The following is a 12,569-nucleotide window of genomic DNA, read 5'->3' on the forward strand; positions in this document are numbered from 1 at the left end:
AGTGACCAGAACCTGGACCAGGTGGAGCTCAGAGCTGATGATGGTAAAGTCCAGGTGTGGAAGTTCTGTAGAAAGTTACCTGGAAGCTGCATATTATTGACTGAACATCTGTCTAACAAAGTTTAACCTACAGCTCAGTGAAGTCTCTGGACACTCCCTGGACTCCAGCCAGGTGATCTTTTTTTCTGTTTTTAGTCTGTGGTTTCTAACCTTGTTGCTTCCCTCCTTAACTTTCCCTGCTCACTTTCACCTTCTTCCCTTCCTTCATCTAGGAGCTCTTCCTCCTCCTCCTCCTCGGCCTGGAGGTGAGCTGCCTGATTGGGCGGCAGGTTGGAGGGTCGGCTTTTTGGGAATCACATGGTTCACGTCTCCAGCCCTGCGAGGCGCCATTTTGGAGGAAAGTTTGGAATTTGGTGGACCTGGGGAGGTGCAGGAGGAGGAGGAGGGAGGAGGAAGAAAAAGAGGAGAAAAGAGAGGAAGCAGGAGGAGAGGAGAGGAGGGATTTACGTTCCGAGAAGTTTGACACGAACGCACGGCGCAGAGCGGCGACCAGCGGGCTGCTCTCTGAACTTTCTCACGTTCCTGGAAGAAGCATCAAAGCTCCGCCGCGGATCGGTCTCCTCCGCCGGCAGCAGCTTCATGCCTGCGCCGCCCGGAGCTCCGCCCGCACGGAAGCTGTTGTTGACGCGGAGTTTGGCTCGGCGGGTCCCGCTTCGGCAGCCGGGAGTCGCCGCCGCGGTCAGCGCGTCCGTCCGCCTGCCTGCTGCGCTGTGCTCGCCGGGCGCAGGGAGCCTCCGTGGCGCGGGGCAGAGTTGGTAGCTCACCGGAGCCGCTGCTTTATCCAGGGTCTCACTTTGACCCGGTTCGGCGGCTGTCGCCAGTTTGACACCGAGTTTAGTTCGGAGGTTCGTCGCTCGGAGGAACTTGGTGTCGTCGTGGAGGGATTTTCTTCGACTTGAAGCGGCGACAGCGGGGCTTTAAACAAATCAATACAGCCCGTCCTGTGTGGGGAGAGTACTAACGGACGACGAGCCCGGGCCGGGGCCGAATCGAACCGAACCATGCCAGTGAGAAAGAAAGGTAAGCCGCTTCCACTTCACGTCTTAACTAGCAAGCTAGCGGCTAACGGCTTCCACAAACTCCGACTGCGGCTTCGCACAAACGGACACAAACACGGACCAGAGTCGGGACAAACGCACCGAACTCGACCCGAACTCGGTCCACACGGCTCGGTTGGGCCCAGCCGAGCCGTGCCGAACCGGGCGAAGTGAGTTAAAAGTCGGCGCTAGCCGGTTAGCCGTTGTTGCTAACCAAGTTGTATATGGGGCACCTTGTCTGGAGACGAGCCCAACTAAAAATAAACTCTAATATTAATAAAATATTTACGAGCAGTACGCACACGATTCCCAGAAGTAGGTTAACTGTAAAAATTTAGAAAAATATCCTCGTGTGATCCAGAGATTGTTTGAATTTCTACACTTTAATTTTAATCCATGAAAAAATAAAATTAAAAATAATGGGAAGTAGTGAGTTAACCGCAACCTAATTATTATACTCAGTAGTTGTATTTGGACTCAGTTTGTCACAGAGTTACTGGGAAAAACTGAAAAACTTATACAATGTAAAATTGTTTATATATAAAATCAATTGTTAATATTAATAAATCTGCATTTTATCCAATTAAACCATTTAATTAGTTTGTAAATTGTAAGAAAAATGTGAAAATAAGCTCATTACAAGTTCTCAGTGTCTTTTTTGTGTGTGCAACCAACAGTGTAAAAGTCAAAGCTATAGACAATAAAGTTACTTAAAACTGTCACAATATTCAGATTTAATTAAGACCTGAATAAACTTGTGCACTTTTACTGGGAAATCTCTCAAAGTTGATGTTAAGTTGATGTCTTAATATGTAGCATCTTCAAAGGAATAAAACTAAATATTTGTTCGTTTATTGATAAATCTGCCCTTTATCCAATTATCTAATCATCTAATTAGTGTGTTAATTGTTAGAAAATGTGACTTAAGGCTCATCCCAAGTTCTCTGCATCTAAAAGTCAAAGATATTGACAATAGAATTATTTAAAACTGTCACAATATTCTGATTTAATCAAGACATTTTACATAAAATACATGTTATATTCAAGCATCATACAGATTTGTTGTGAAACTTGAAAAGTATTCAGATTGTAGGGAATTAAAACTGCCATAGTTTTCAGAATTAAGACATACGTAAACTTTTATTTACATTATTAATTAATGTCTTTTGTCCAATCAACCAACCATTTATTTAGTTTGTAAATTTTTAGAAAATCTAAAAATAAGTTAATTACAAGTTCTCTGCATCTGGTTTTGTGTGACAAACTATGAAAAGCTAATTCTAATGATCTGAAACTGCCTTATATTGAATTAAGACATTAACACACTCGTAGTCTTTTACTGGATTAAATCTTTTTTTTTTGAGTTAAACTAAATATTTTCATTATTGAATAATCTGTCTAATTAACTAACATTTATTAGGAAACTGCTCACTGAATTCTGTTTCTGGTTTGAAACTCATAGCTTTACAGTGACTTCAAACCTTTAAAACATTCGATTAAGACGATAGAAAAAAATTAGCAACCTAATTATATACTAGTTGCAACTGGATTCTCATATTACCACATGTAATGTGTTTTATCCACATCTGTATCAATTAGAATGGGAATATTTTAATTATTTTGTGTCATCTTTTAAGGACTAAATCAAAATATGAGTTCTGTTATTGATTAACTTGCCGTTTCTCCAATTAACCAATTAAATATTTGGTTTGTGAGTTGTTAGAACTGTTGAATTACGCTAATTTCAATTTCTTTGTCGTGTTTTTAGGGCTGCAACTAACGACGCGTCGACGAATCGTCTGAGCACGATACGTCATCAAAAGTGGAAGTGAGTGCGCAATGCAACAGAAATCACTGTCTGACGGGAGCGTGGAACACGGACGGACATCGGCGCTGCATCCTGCATACATAATATATATGCACATAATATATATACATAATATAAGCACGATGCAGCGCCGATGTCCGTCCGTGTTCCACGCTCCCGTCAGACAGTGATTTCTGTTGCATTGCGCACTCACTTCCGCTTTTGATGACGTATCGTGCTCAGACGATTCGTCGATGGGTCGTTAGTTGCAGCCCTACTTGTTTTGTGCGACGAACTGTTCAAAATTCAAATATATTCAGATTATAGTGACCTAAAACTGCATTACAATAATCAAATTTAATTAAGCCATTATAAAACTAATTAACAGCCTCATTCTAATCCAATTAACCAATTAATTGGTTAGTTTGTCAATTGTTAGAAGTTCTTTTTGTTACATTTTGAGCGACAAACTGTCCAAAACTACTCAAATTACGGCGACAGACAAGTTTGTTACCATATTCTGACTTAAGATGTTAGAAAACTAAGTAGTAACCTAATTATACCAACTAGTTATAATTGGAACGCCATATTACCAATTTAACATGTTTAATAAGTATCTTTAACTGGAAGGATGGGGACTAAAAGTAAATATTACTTCCATTATTGATTAATTTGCCCACAATTAGATTAGAAAATGTCGATATCCGATCATTTCAAGTTGTGCGTCTCATAAAACAAGAAAAGATCCTCACACTTGAGGAGATATTTGGCTTTTCGGCTTTGAACAAGGCTCCAGATGTAAAATCGTGGATTGGAGACTTATTCTCTGTAATTGACAAATCAGCTCTGAATAGAGGTCAGTGTACCAGCGGGTCGTTAGAGGGTTTATAGGCCACCGACACGTCTGGATCTGCTGATTCTAAACAAACTGAGGAGGAAAGAGTCACATTTACAACTCTTTTCTGAAATAAAACCTCAAAATGAAAGGAACAGAGATGCATTTTGCACATTAAATACCACATATTGAGTGAATGTGAATTTCTTCATAAACTTTTATCATCAGACTCTCAGGATCTCTGTTGCTTCTTAAGCATCCTTACGTTTAATTTCTTAAAGCATCAGAGGCCCAGCCAAGTACAGGGGGTGCTTGACTTACGTACGTTGGAATTCCATTCCCATGGCGCGCTTTAAGTCTGAACTCGCACTCTCCTACGTGTCCCCTGTATTCGTCCAATGTTCGTTGATGTTTCGCCCTTCTCCGAATGTTTTATTACATCTAATTTCACTTCCATGGCTTTCCTTTTCTTCGAAGCATAAGAAGAGTCGGACTTATGCTTGGGAGCCATGAGACATTTTTCTACTACCGCCTACTCCCCTCGACTCAACTCGACTGGGTTTAGGTTGTTTCCCATTACAACTGAGTACCACCTCATCAAGGATGGAGTCGTCGTAGTGGGGTTAGCATTGATGGCTAACTAGCTAGCTTATTGTCTGCATACTGGAGACAACAATGTTACTTTCAACATGTACTTGTTTTTCTATAGTGAGCTTGCCGCCGATGGGATAAATGATGTAAAAGTTTCTTGGAGTCACAAAACACTCAGCGGTTTTCGTGAAGGAGTCGCTCTCATGTGTCATCACGCCCTGTCCAATCGGTGGCCTGCACTCTGTAGACGCCACATTATCAGCTCCACTCAACTCGCTGGGAATCCTGGCCCAAAAAATAGTAACTGGTACAAGGTGCAGCGTCCTGATGGAAAACCTCACAAACCCAGTAGAGTTGAGCCGAAAAGGTGCTGGTGGAAAAAGGCCAATAAAGAAGGGCAAAAAGTTAGCGATCCAAGGTGGCGTACAACCGGACAATGTAAACAAAGCTGTCCTAAAGCGGCTCGTGACCGCGTATTCATCCACTAACCAACTAGTTCCACATAACCAGTTCCGACGTAGTGATGAAACGCCGTAGGTCGAGGACGTCGTAAACAGAGGACCCCTGTAATTGTGTTGCCTTTTTATATTCTTAAGTCTTCATTTTAACCGAAGCGCTTAACAGAATATCCTGGTGAGGTCTTCATCGGTCGGGTTCAGATCATTAATCATTAAGAATAATCAATTAGTCCATCTAGTAAAGATTAATGCAAGTCATTTCTTTTTCAAAAACGCAGGGACTCGCCGCTTTCCTCATTTTCATATCGCTGTAGACTGGATTAAATTAAGGTTTTGTCTCTTTGAATTCACAGTAAAAAATAACGGCTGTACTTATTGTTTCTGTACTTACTTGACGTAATGTCTTCAAATCTCAGAGCTGAAGTAGTTTATGTCTCAGATTTGTATTACTGACGCTTTTACAGCATTTTGTCAGATATTCAAAACAGTCTCGGTCACCCAACTTCACATTCCTTCAGTTTTGCTGCTACATAAACCCTCCATACGCTGACCTGCATTTAGAACAGATTAATCAGTGAAAACTATCCACAAATGACGGAATATTGTTAATATTTGTTTCATTCTGTGACTAAACTGAAATCCAAGACACCACATGTGACTTTGAGGAGTTGCGATGGGAGGTAATGGAGTAAATGATCATCAGGTGAATATACGTTGAAAATACGTAGGCCTGCAGCTATCAGTTATTTTAGTGATCAAGTACTCTGGTGACTAATGGAGTAATCGGATTCCATGCTTGACGTTACAGCATCAAACGCAGAATAACTGTCCTGGTGGAACACTGGTGTACTGTACATATATAGTATAGTACAGGGATGTTGTCTTAATTGAACAATTAAAGTAATTAATTTATGCATTTGATTAGATTTTTTTTTGTTTCGATTTCGTGCTAATTTGCAACTTTAAGGGCAGAATCAAACGTTTTGATGCCCTGCAAATACAAATCTGACCTTATTCCTCCTCTGTGCTGACATTTCTACTTATCTGTTGGGGTAAAGGCTCTTTCAAACCAGCCCACCTTTATTGACACCGACTTATTCGACCGTGTTCACATGTGGAGGTTTGTTGTCTAACTGGGTCGATTTTCGTCGGTCGGATCTGAGACTCACCTTCCTCTTTCCTGTCCACCAGACGCTCAGCGAGCCCTGGTGCTGCTGGAGGAGTACCGGGCCAAGCTGAACCACGTGGAGGACCGGCAGCTCCGACACTCCATCCAGAGGGTCATCGACATCTTCCAGAGCAACCTGTTCCAGGCGCTCATAGGTACGATCGCCTATCTGGGTCCAGAAACACACGACCTGGAAGCAGATCTGTGAAAGAACAACCTGCCTGCTCAGATAGAAACTATAACATGAACAGTTAGGAGTGTTTGAAGACAAACCGAGTCATGATTTTGTTGCAGAAAAACTAAGAGGTTTCTGGAAGTTCGTCTTGTTTTTGCTTCTGTTGCGTTTTTCTTCACTTTTTGCTCATTTTTCACTCTAATCTGAAGTAATGCACCTCTGTGGAAACAGAAGAACTGTGATTAGGATTACAGAGAACTCAGAAATGTCCTATGTGCAGTTTGACACAGTTAAAATACCAAATTATACTAAATTATTCTCTGCTCTACTTCATCAGTAGAAAGATGTTTCTCCATGCTGAATGTCCAACAACTTGCTCCTCTGTTCACTGTTTCTGAGCCATGCTGACTTTATTTAATTCATCCCGGAGGTTGGATTGTCCTCTCAGTCGAAGTGAAGTGGCACAAAATTGCCCCAAATGACTTCATAAATGATGCAAAATGACTATAAACAGGTTTCAAATGACTCAAAATGTGTTCCAAATGTACATTTTGAGTCATTATAGATAATTCTTGTCATTTTAAGCAATTTTTAGTCCAGTTTTGAGTCTCTGCTCATCATCAGTAGAAAGATGTTTCTCCATGCTGAATGGATCTCCACCAACCTGCTCCTCTGTTCTCTGTTTCTGAGCCATGCTGACTTTATTTTATTCATCCTGTAGCTTTGACTGTCCTCTCAGTCTCTCGTCAGCTCGGTGTTGTCTCGTTTTATGCAGTTTTGTGTCTCGTTTTTGTCATTTTACGTCTTTGTGTTTGGCGCTTTTGAGATTCAGCATGGTGAAACATCTTTCTACACGATGAACAGAGACTGCAGTGTGTCCAAAATGACTTAAATTCACTTTAGGGACTCAAATCATTTTTAAAATGACAAATTTATAGATATTTTCAGATACTTTCAAGTATGTTTAAACTGTTTCTGAGTTATTTTGAGTAATTCCTGACTCATTTTGTAAAGTTTTTGTTTCCTTTGACCAATTCTGAGTCATTTTGGACAAATTTCAAATAGTTTGACACCGAAAATCCAACTGACTGGATGAGTCAAATAAAGTCAGCATGGCTCAGAAACAGTGAACAGAGGAGAAAGTTGTTGGACGATACATTCAGCATGGAGAAACATCTTTCTACTGATGATGAGCAGAGGAGAGAGGAAAAGTCTGGAGAAGCTGGAAACATGGAATTAGTTAAAAACTGTAGTATGTGAAGATGAAACCACCACAGTGAGACACAAAAAGACAAAAAGAGACAAAAAATGACACAATAAGGCGACAAGAAGACAAAGGGAGACACAAAGCGAACATGAAAAGACCAAAGTGTCCCAAAGACACAAGTATGTAGTATAGTTTCATATTTTAAATGTGTTAAACTGCACAGAGGAGTTCTCTCTGCCTCCATACAGGGTTTTATGTTGCAGTGAAAAAAGAACAAACAGTGAGAATGTGGCAGGAGCAAAGAAAACGAGCATGAAGGAAACACGATGATGAAATGTGTGTTTAGACACCCCGTTAGCAACCGGTTATTCTAAAGTTTATCCACATCACTGTATAATTAAGTGCAGTATACAGATCAGAGGAGCTGCAGTGGTATTTTTGGGTACAATGTCAGTTTTTTATTTTTGCGTGCCGCTCAGCTCTAATCTGCAGCTAAAACAAAGGCCGGTTTCACTTTACTGCAACAATCTGCTTTTTTTTTCTTTACATTTGACAGGATATTATGTTTATTTTTCACTCAGATGCTGTTGACAGTCTGTTTACCTGTTTACAGTCACACTGCAGGTGTAAATAAACAGCATCTGGCTCCAGGACCAGTGTTGGGGTCAGCTGGTGTTAAGGATGTGCTAATAGCCGGGCAACGGCGAGGCAGACTGACAAAGGGCAGCGTTAGTTTACGTGTTCACGCTGCAGCCGCCTGACAGAGGGGCTTTATTTCTTCAAAGATTTTAAACGTGGAGGAGTTTAATTTTCATACCTTAGATTTATGTTGATATAAAGATTGGCAGTGACTTGAGATAGTTTAAAGATATTTTAAGCCAGAAAAATAATGTTGTCCAATCGTATCTTGATTATATCACTTCTATAAACTGGGCACAAGCTGTTGTTCTTCACTTTGGGTTCATTTTCCTTTATTGTCGGCTAATTTTCCTCACTTTTGGCAAATTTCTCTGCACTGCGGACTCATTTTCTTTCGCTATGGGTTTATTTTTCTTAACTTTGGACTCATTTTCCACCACTTAAGGCTAATTTTTCCAAACTTTTGGCTATTTTTTTACACTATGAGCGCACTTTTCCTCATTTTGGGCTCAGTTTTCCTCAATTTGGGTAATTTGTCTTCACTTTTGGCTAATTTTTCGCAATTTGGGCTTTTCTTCCCCCTCACTGTCAGCATATTTGTTCTCACTTTGGGCTACTTTTCCTTCACTATGGGTGCAGTTTTCTTCTCTTCAGCCTCATTTTTCTTCTCTGTTGGCTCATTTTCTTCACTTTGGGATAATTTTTTCCGCTTTGTGGGTCAATTTTTGGGCTCATTTTTCCTCACTGAGGACCCATGTTTCTTCACTGTTGCCTCATTTTCTCTCACTTTTAGCATTTTTTCCTTACTTTGGGCTATTTTTTTCCTCACTATGACCTCGTTTTCATTTTTTCCTCACTGTGGCTGGATTTTTCCTCACTTTGGGATAACTTTTTCTTCACTTTCAGCAAATTTTTTGTCACTGACTCAATTTTCCTCATTTTGGGCTATTTTTTTCCTCACTGTCTCCTCATTTTACCTCAATATGGGGCAATTTTTTCTTCACTTCGGCCTCATTTTTCCTCATTGTGGCTTGTGAATTATCCAGTTATGCCGTACTGGTCGATCATTTATCAACAATTCAAACTAATCGCTGACTATTCGGCTCAATCAGAGTAGTTGGTGGAGGTAGAGGAGAAGGTCGTGCATGTCAGAAAATTAATCGGTTGAGTCATTTTTGAAGGAAAACATGTAAATCTTCTGACTGCAGCTTCTTAAATGTGAATATTTTCTGGTTTCTTTAAACTGAGTATCTTCGGGTTTGGAGACGTTTGTCGTTTGGCTCTTAGAACTGCCTGAGATGTTTGGTTGTCAGTTGAAGTCGTCGTTCTGAACTTTGAAGCATTTCTGTAAATCATGAACATGTGAATCAACTCAAGCTACTGGTGGAAATAGCTTAGATCTGATTAATCTGTTTTGGGTTTTGTCAGCAGGTATCCTAGCCTTGGTGTTGATTTATTTTGGTCGCTGTGTCACTTTTCTGTGCTTGTTCTCAGAGTCCAGTCTGTTTGTTCTTCAGAGTCGCCACTAAAGCTCTGATTTAATTTGTCCCCGGAGCCCGAACGTCCCACGATAGCCGTCGGTCAGGTGATATTGCGCTAACGGCGTTGAGGCTGCAGCCGTTTGTTTCCTCTGGCAGGCGAGAGGTCGTAAACCGGCCGAGAATAGAAGTCAAACATCAGCAACATCTGGCAGCAGAAGGTCAGAGGTCAGGAGGTTTCCACAGAGCGCCGGCAGTTCTGGGTCTCCACCTCTGACCACTTTTATTAAAACTCCAACAGGAACTGAAAGGCTACGAAGGATTTCTGGTTTTGTCGACTAGTTATTGGATAAAACGCATTAATTCAGCGATGAAATCTGATCCAGGAGTTCCTATGAAGCAGATTTGTTGTCGTTCAGTGAACATGTTTGTAGAAAATGAGAGAAACACCTCAAATATTCAAGAAGTTCACTCTGAACTCCAGGAAGTTTCCGTTTTTGTGCAGTCATTTTTGCTTAGTGTTTTTTTTTTTTTAAAATAATAAACTTCACGTCTGAATAATCCGTCACTGAACACAAATAATTATTCCTCTGAACCTCAAGCGGTTTCTGGACGTTTCATTTTCTCACGCAACAATTTTGCTCACTTGTCGGCTCATTTTCACCACTTTGGACTCATTTTTCTTCACTTTGGGCTAATTTTTCCTCAATATCGACTCATCTTTCACAACTTTAAGCTCATTTTTCCTCACTTTATGGTAATTTTTCCTCACTTTAGGGTAATTTTCCTCACGATAGATTCATTCACTGCAATATAAAGTCCTGCCCTTCCATAGAAACAGAACAACTGTGACTAGAAAACTCAAATGTCTTCAGAGCAGAATAACAAAGTGACAGAAATCATAAAAAAGAAAAAACAAAACTTGAATTTCTTCGATTATTTGTTCGTTTATTATGAAAAATAACCTGATCCGCCTTTTAAAAGCCACATATGACCTGAGCGGTGACTTTTATGATCCTCTAATGTTCTCACAGACGTGGACTGAAGGCCACTTTAGCGGCTGAAGGTTGTTTTCTGGAACCACCGGATCACGTCGTTAAGCGTAACGAGACCAACAGCTCCTAACGAGCTCTTAACGAGACGCTGTTCTGGTAGAGCAGCTTTATTTATCTGACTCTGATTTGATTGGTTTAATTTGTGAATCAGTTTGTTTTGAGTGTAAAAATGTGTTTCGTTTCTTCTCCACTGAGTCGGTCGACAGCTTTTCTCTTCTCTGAGGTTTTATGAATGGGAGTCGGCGTGCACGTTTGGCTCGGTTGCGTTTCCAGCTAACGGGATCCGAGTGAACGGAGCTGCAGGGTTAACGGGCGCCGAGCTGCAGGAATGTGGTCCGGTCTGTTTGAGTTTCCCAGGGCTGAGCGACTCAACGAGACGCTGCGATTGGCCGACGGGCCTTTTTTGTCTGGAACCTTTTCAGCTCTCTGACTTTGAAAGTGAAGCTTTAAGGTTCACCAGCAGAGTTACGGGGCGTCTGCAGCTCCTTTTTAAAATGTTAATTATATAAATTTACGCTTTGATTTTGTTCCATCTCGCTTGTTCAGCCTGAAAATGTGCATTTCCCACCTTTTATAGTGAGCTGTCCTCCTGTTGCTGCATGTTTTTAAGTGTTAATATCAGTCAAAAGCATAGAAAACAGTCTGTTTTGTGGGAAATTAGCTGAGTTTTTAATAAGTAATGTTCTCTAGTTGTGCTCCTGCAGCACTGGTCTGGAAAACAATCCACTGGTACAAAAATGTTGTTTTAAAAGATAATCTGTCTGCTAAAATTCAAATGTTCAAGTCCACATGGATCTTTTTATGCACTAATATTTCAAAAACTGCCTCCTTTTTCCTTTTAAAAGCTTTTTTAACTCATCAGGAACTCTTTTATCCCACTGAATTTTGAAAAAACTGCAATACATATGAATCTAAGCCAATTTAATTCTGTTTCTTAGTGACACGTTCGTGTTGTTTAGTCACAGAAGCGAATGAGTTTCATCCAGTTTGACATAGAAATGAATGAGGTGGGTTTTCAATCTGGCTAACTGTGGAAACGCACTGATTTTAATTGTCAGAAATCCAATTTTTTGGTGTATTTTGGACTTTAAAAGTGTGAAACTGTGTTGTTTTGTGAGATTTGGCTCAAAAAAATGTCATTAAGGTTGAGTTTGATGCCTGGTTCTGTTGTTTAGGTGCAGTTCTGTAGATGAACTAATCTTTGAGTTCACCCAAGCTAATGGAGGCAGCTGAGTCTGACGTATTTAACTTTTCACCCCCAAAAAGTTGATTAGAAATGTCGCACTAAAACATTTGTGCTTCGCAGCTCAACATCCAACATGAGACCTGCTTGGGCTTGACCAACAAACAAACATCGTGACAGTTGGCATCAATATATTTTAAGTTCAGGCAACTTCTAATGAAGTTACGTTCAACCAACGAACTACACTACCGCTACAATCAGAAGTATTTTTATTTATTTTATCAGGTTGTTGTTTTTTGGCGGACTTTTCAATCACATTTTTCAAGACCTTAAGATAGTCAAAAATGCATGCAAATTGACACACACATCCGAACTGGCAACAAATTTGGTATTTTAGGGGAGTTACACGGCAGCTGTCTAACTCCCCTCTACATGCTCCAATCTGCCTCAAACTCTACATGAGTGCACTGATGACGCCCAAACACCAATACCCATTAACATTCGCAGTCATAGCACCACCTGATGGAAATGGATCCACGCTGTGATAAGAATGGTGGAGAAGACTGAAAATCCAGACCAGTTGAGTTGAAATAATAAAATAAGTCATTACAACCCATCAAAATAATGTTTGCAACTTGAATAGTTTATCTGAATCAGCAGATTAGGTTTTTTTTTCTTTTACGCTACCAGTCAACAGTCTGGACACTCCTTCTAATTCATCCATCCATCCATTCTCTATACACCGCTTTATCCTCACTAGGGTCATGGGGGGTGCTGGAGCCTATCCCAGCTGACTCAGGTGAAGGCAGGGGACACCCTGGACAGGTCACCAGTCTGTCACAGGGCTACATATACAGACACACAATCACACTCACA

General features: G+C 40.6%; 1 protein-coding gene across 15 annotated transcripts in view; it reads left to right on the forward strand.

The window, feature by feature from the left end:
- Nucleotides 1-455: 455 nt before the first annotated feature.
- Nucleotides 456-12,569, forward strand: part of dlg1b (discs large MAGUK scaffold protein 1b) — a 156,438-nt gene continuing 144,324 nt past the window's right edge. For 5 of the 15 annotated variants that reach the window (XM_051953004.1, XM_051953005.1, XM_051953008.1 and 2 more), the window contains exons 1-2: nucleotides 456-1,080; nucleotides 5,980-6,111. In XM_051953004.1, coding sequence (XP_051808964.1) covers nucleotides 1,062-1,080; nucleotides 5,980-6,111 — 151 coding nt within the window. In that variant the 5' untranslated portion in view covers nucleotides 456-1,061. The remainder of the gene's footprint in view (nucleotides 1,081-5,979; nucleotides 6,112-12,569) is intronic. The other 10 variants (XM_051953006.1, XM_051953009.1, XM_051953015.1 and 7 more) reach the window with 3 other exon arrangements.

This window comes from Acanthochromis polyacanthus, chromosome 9, assembly GCF_021347895.1.
Source record: "Acanthochromis polyacanthus isolate Apoly-LR-REF ecotype Palm Island chromosome 9, KAUST_Apoly_ChrSc, whole genome shotgun sequence".
Lineage (NCBI taxonomy): Eukaryota > Metazoa > Chordata > Actinopteri > Pomacentridae > Acanthochromis > Acanthochromis polyacanthus.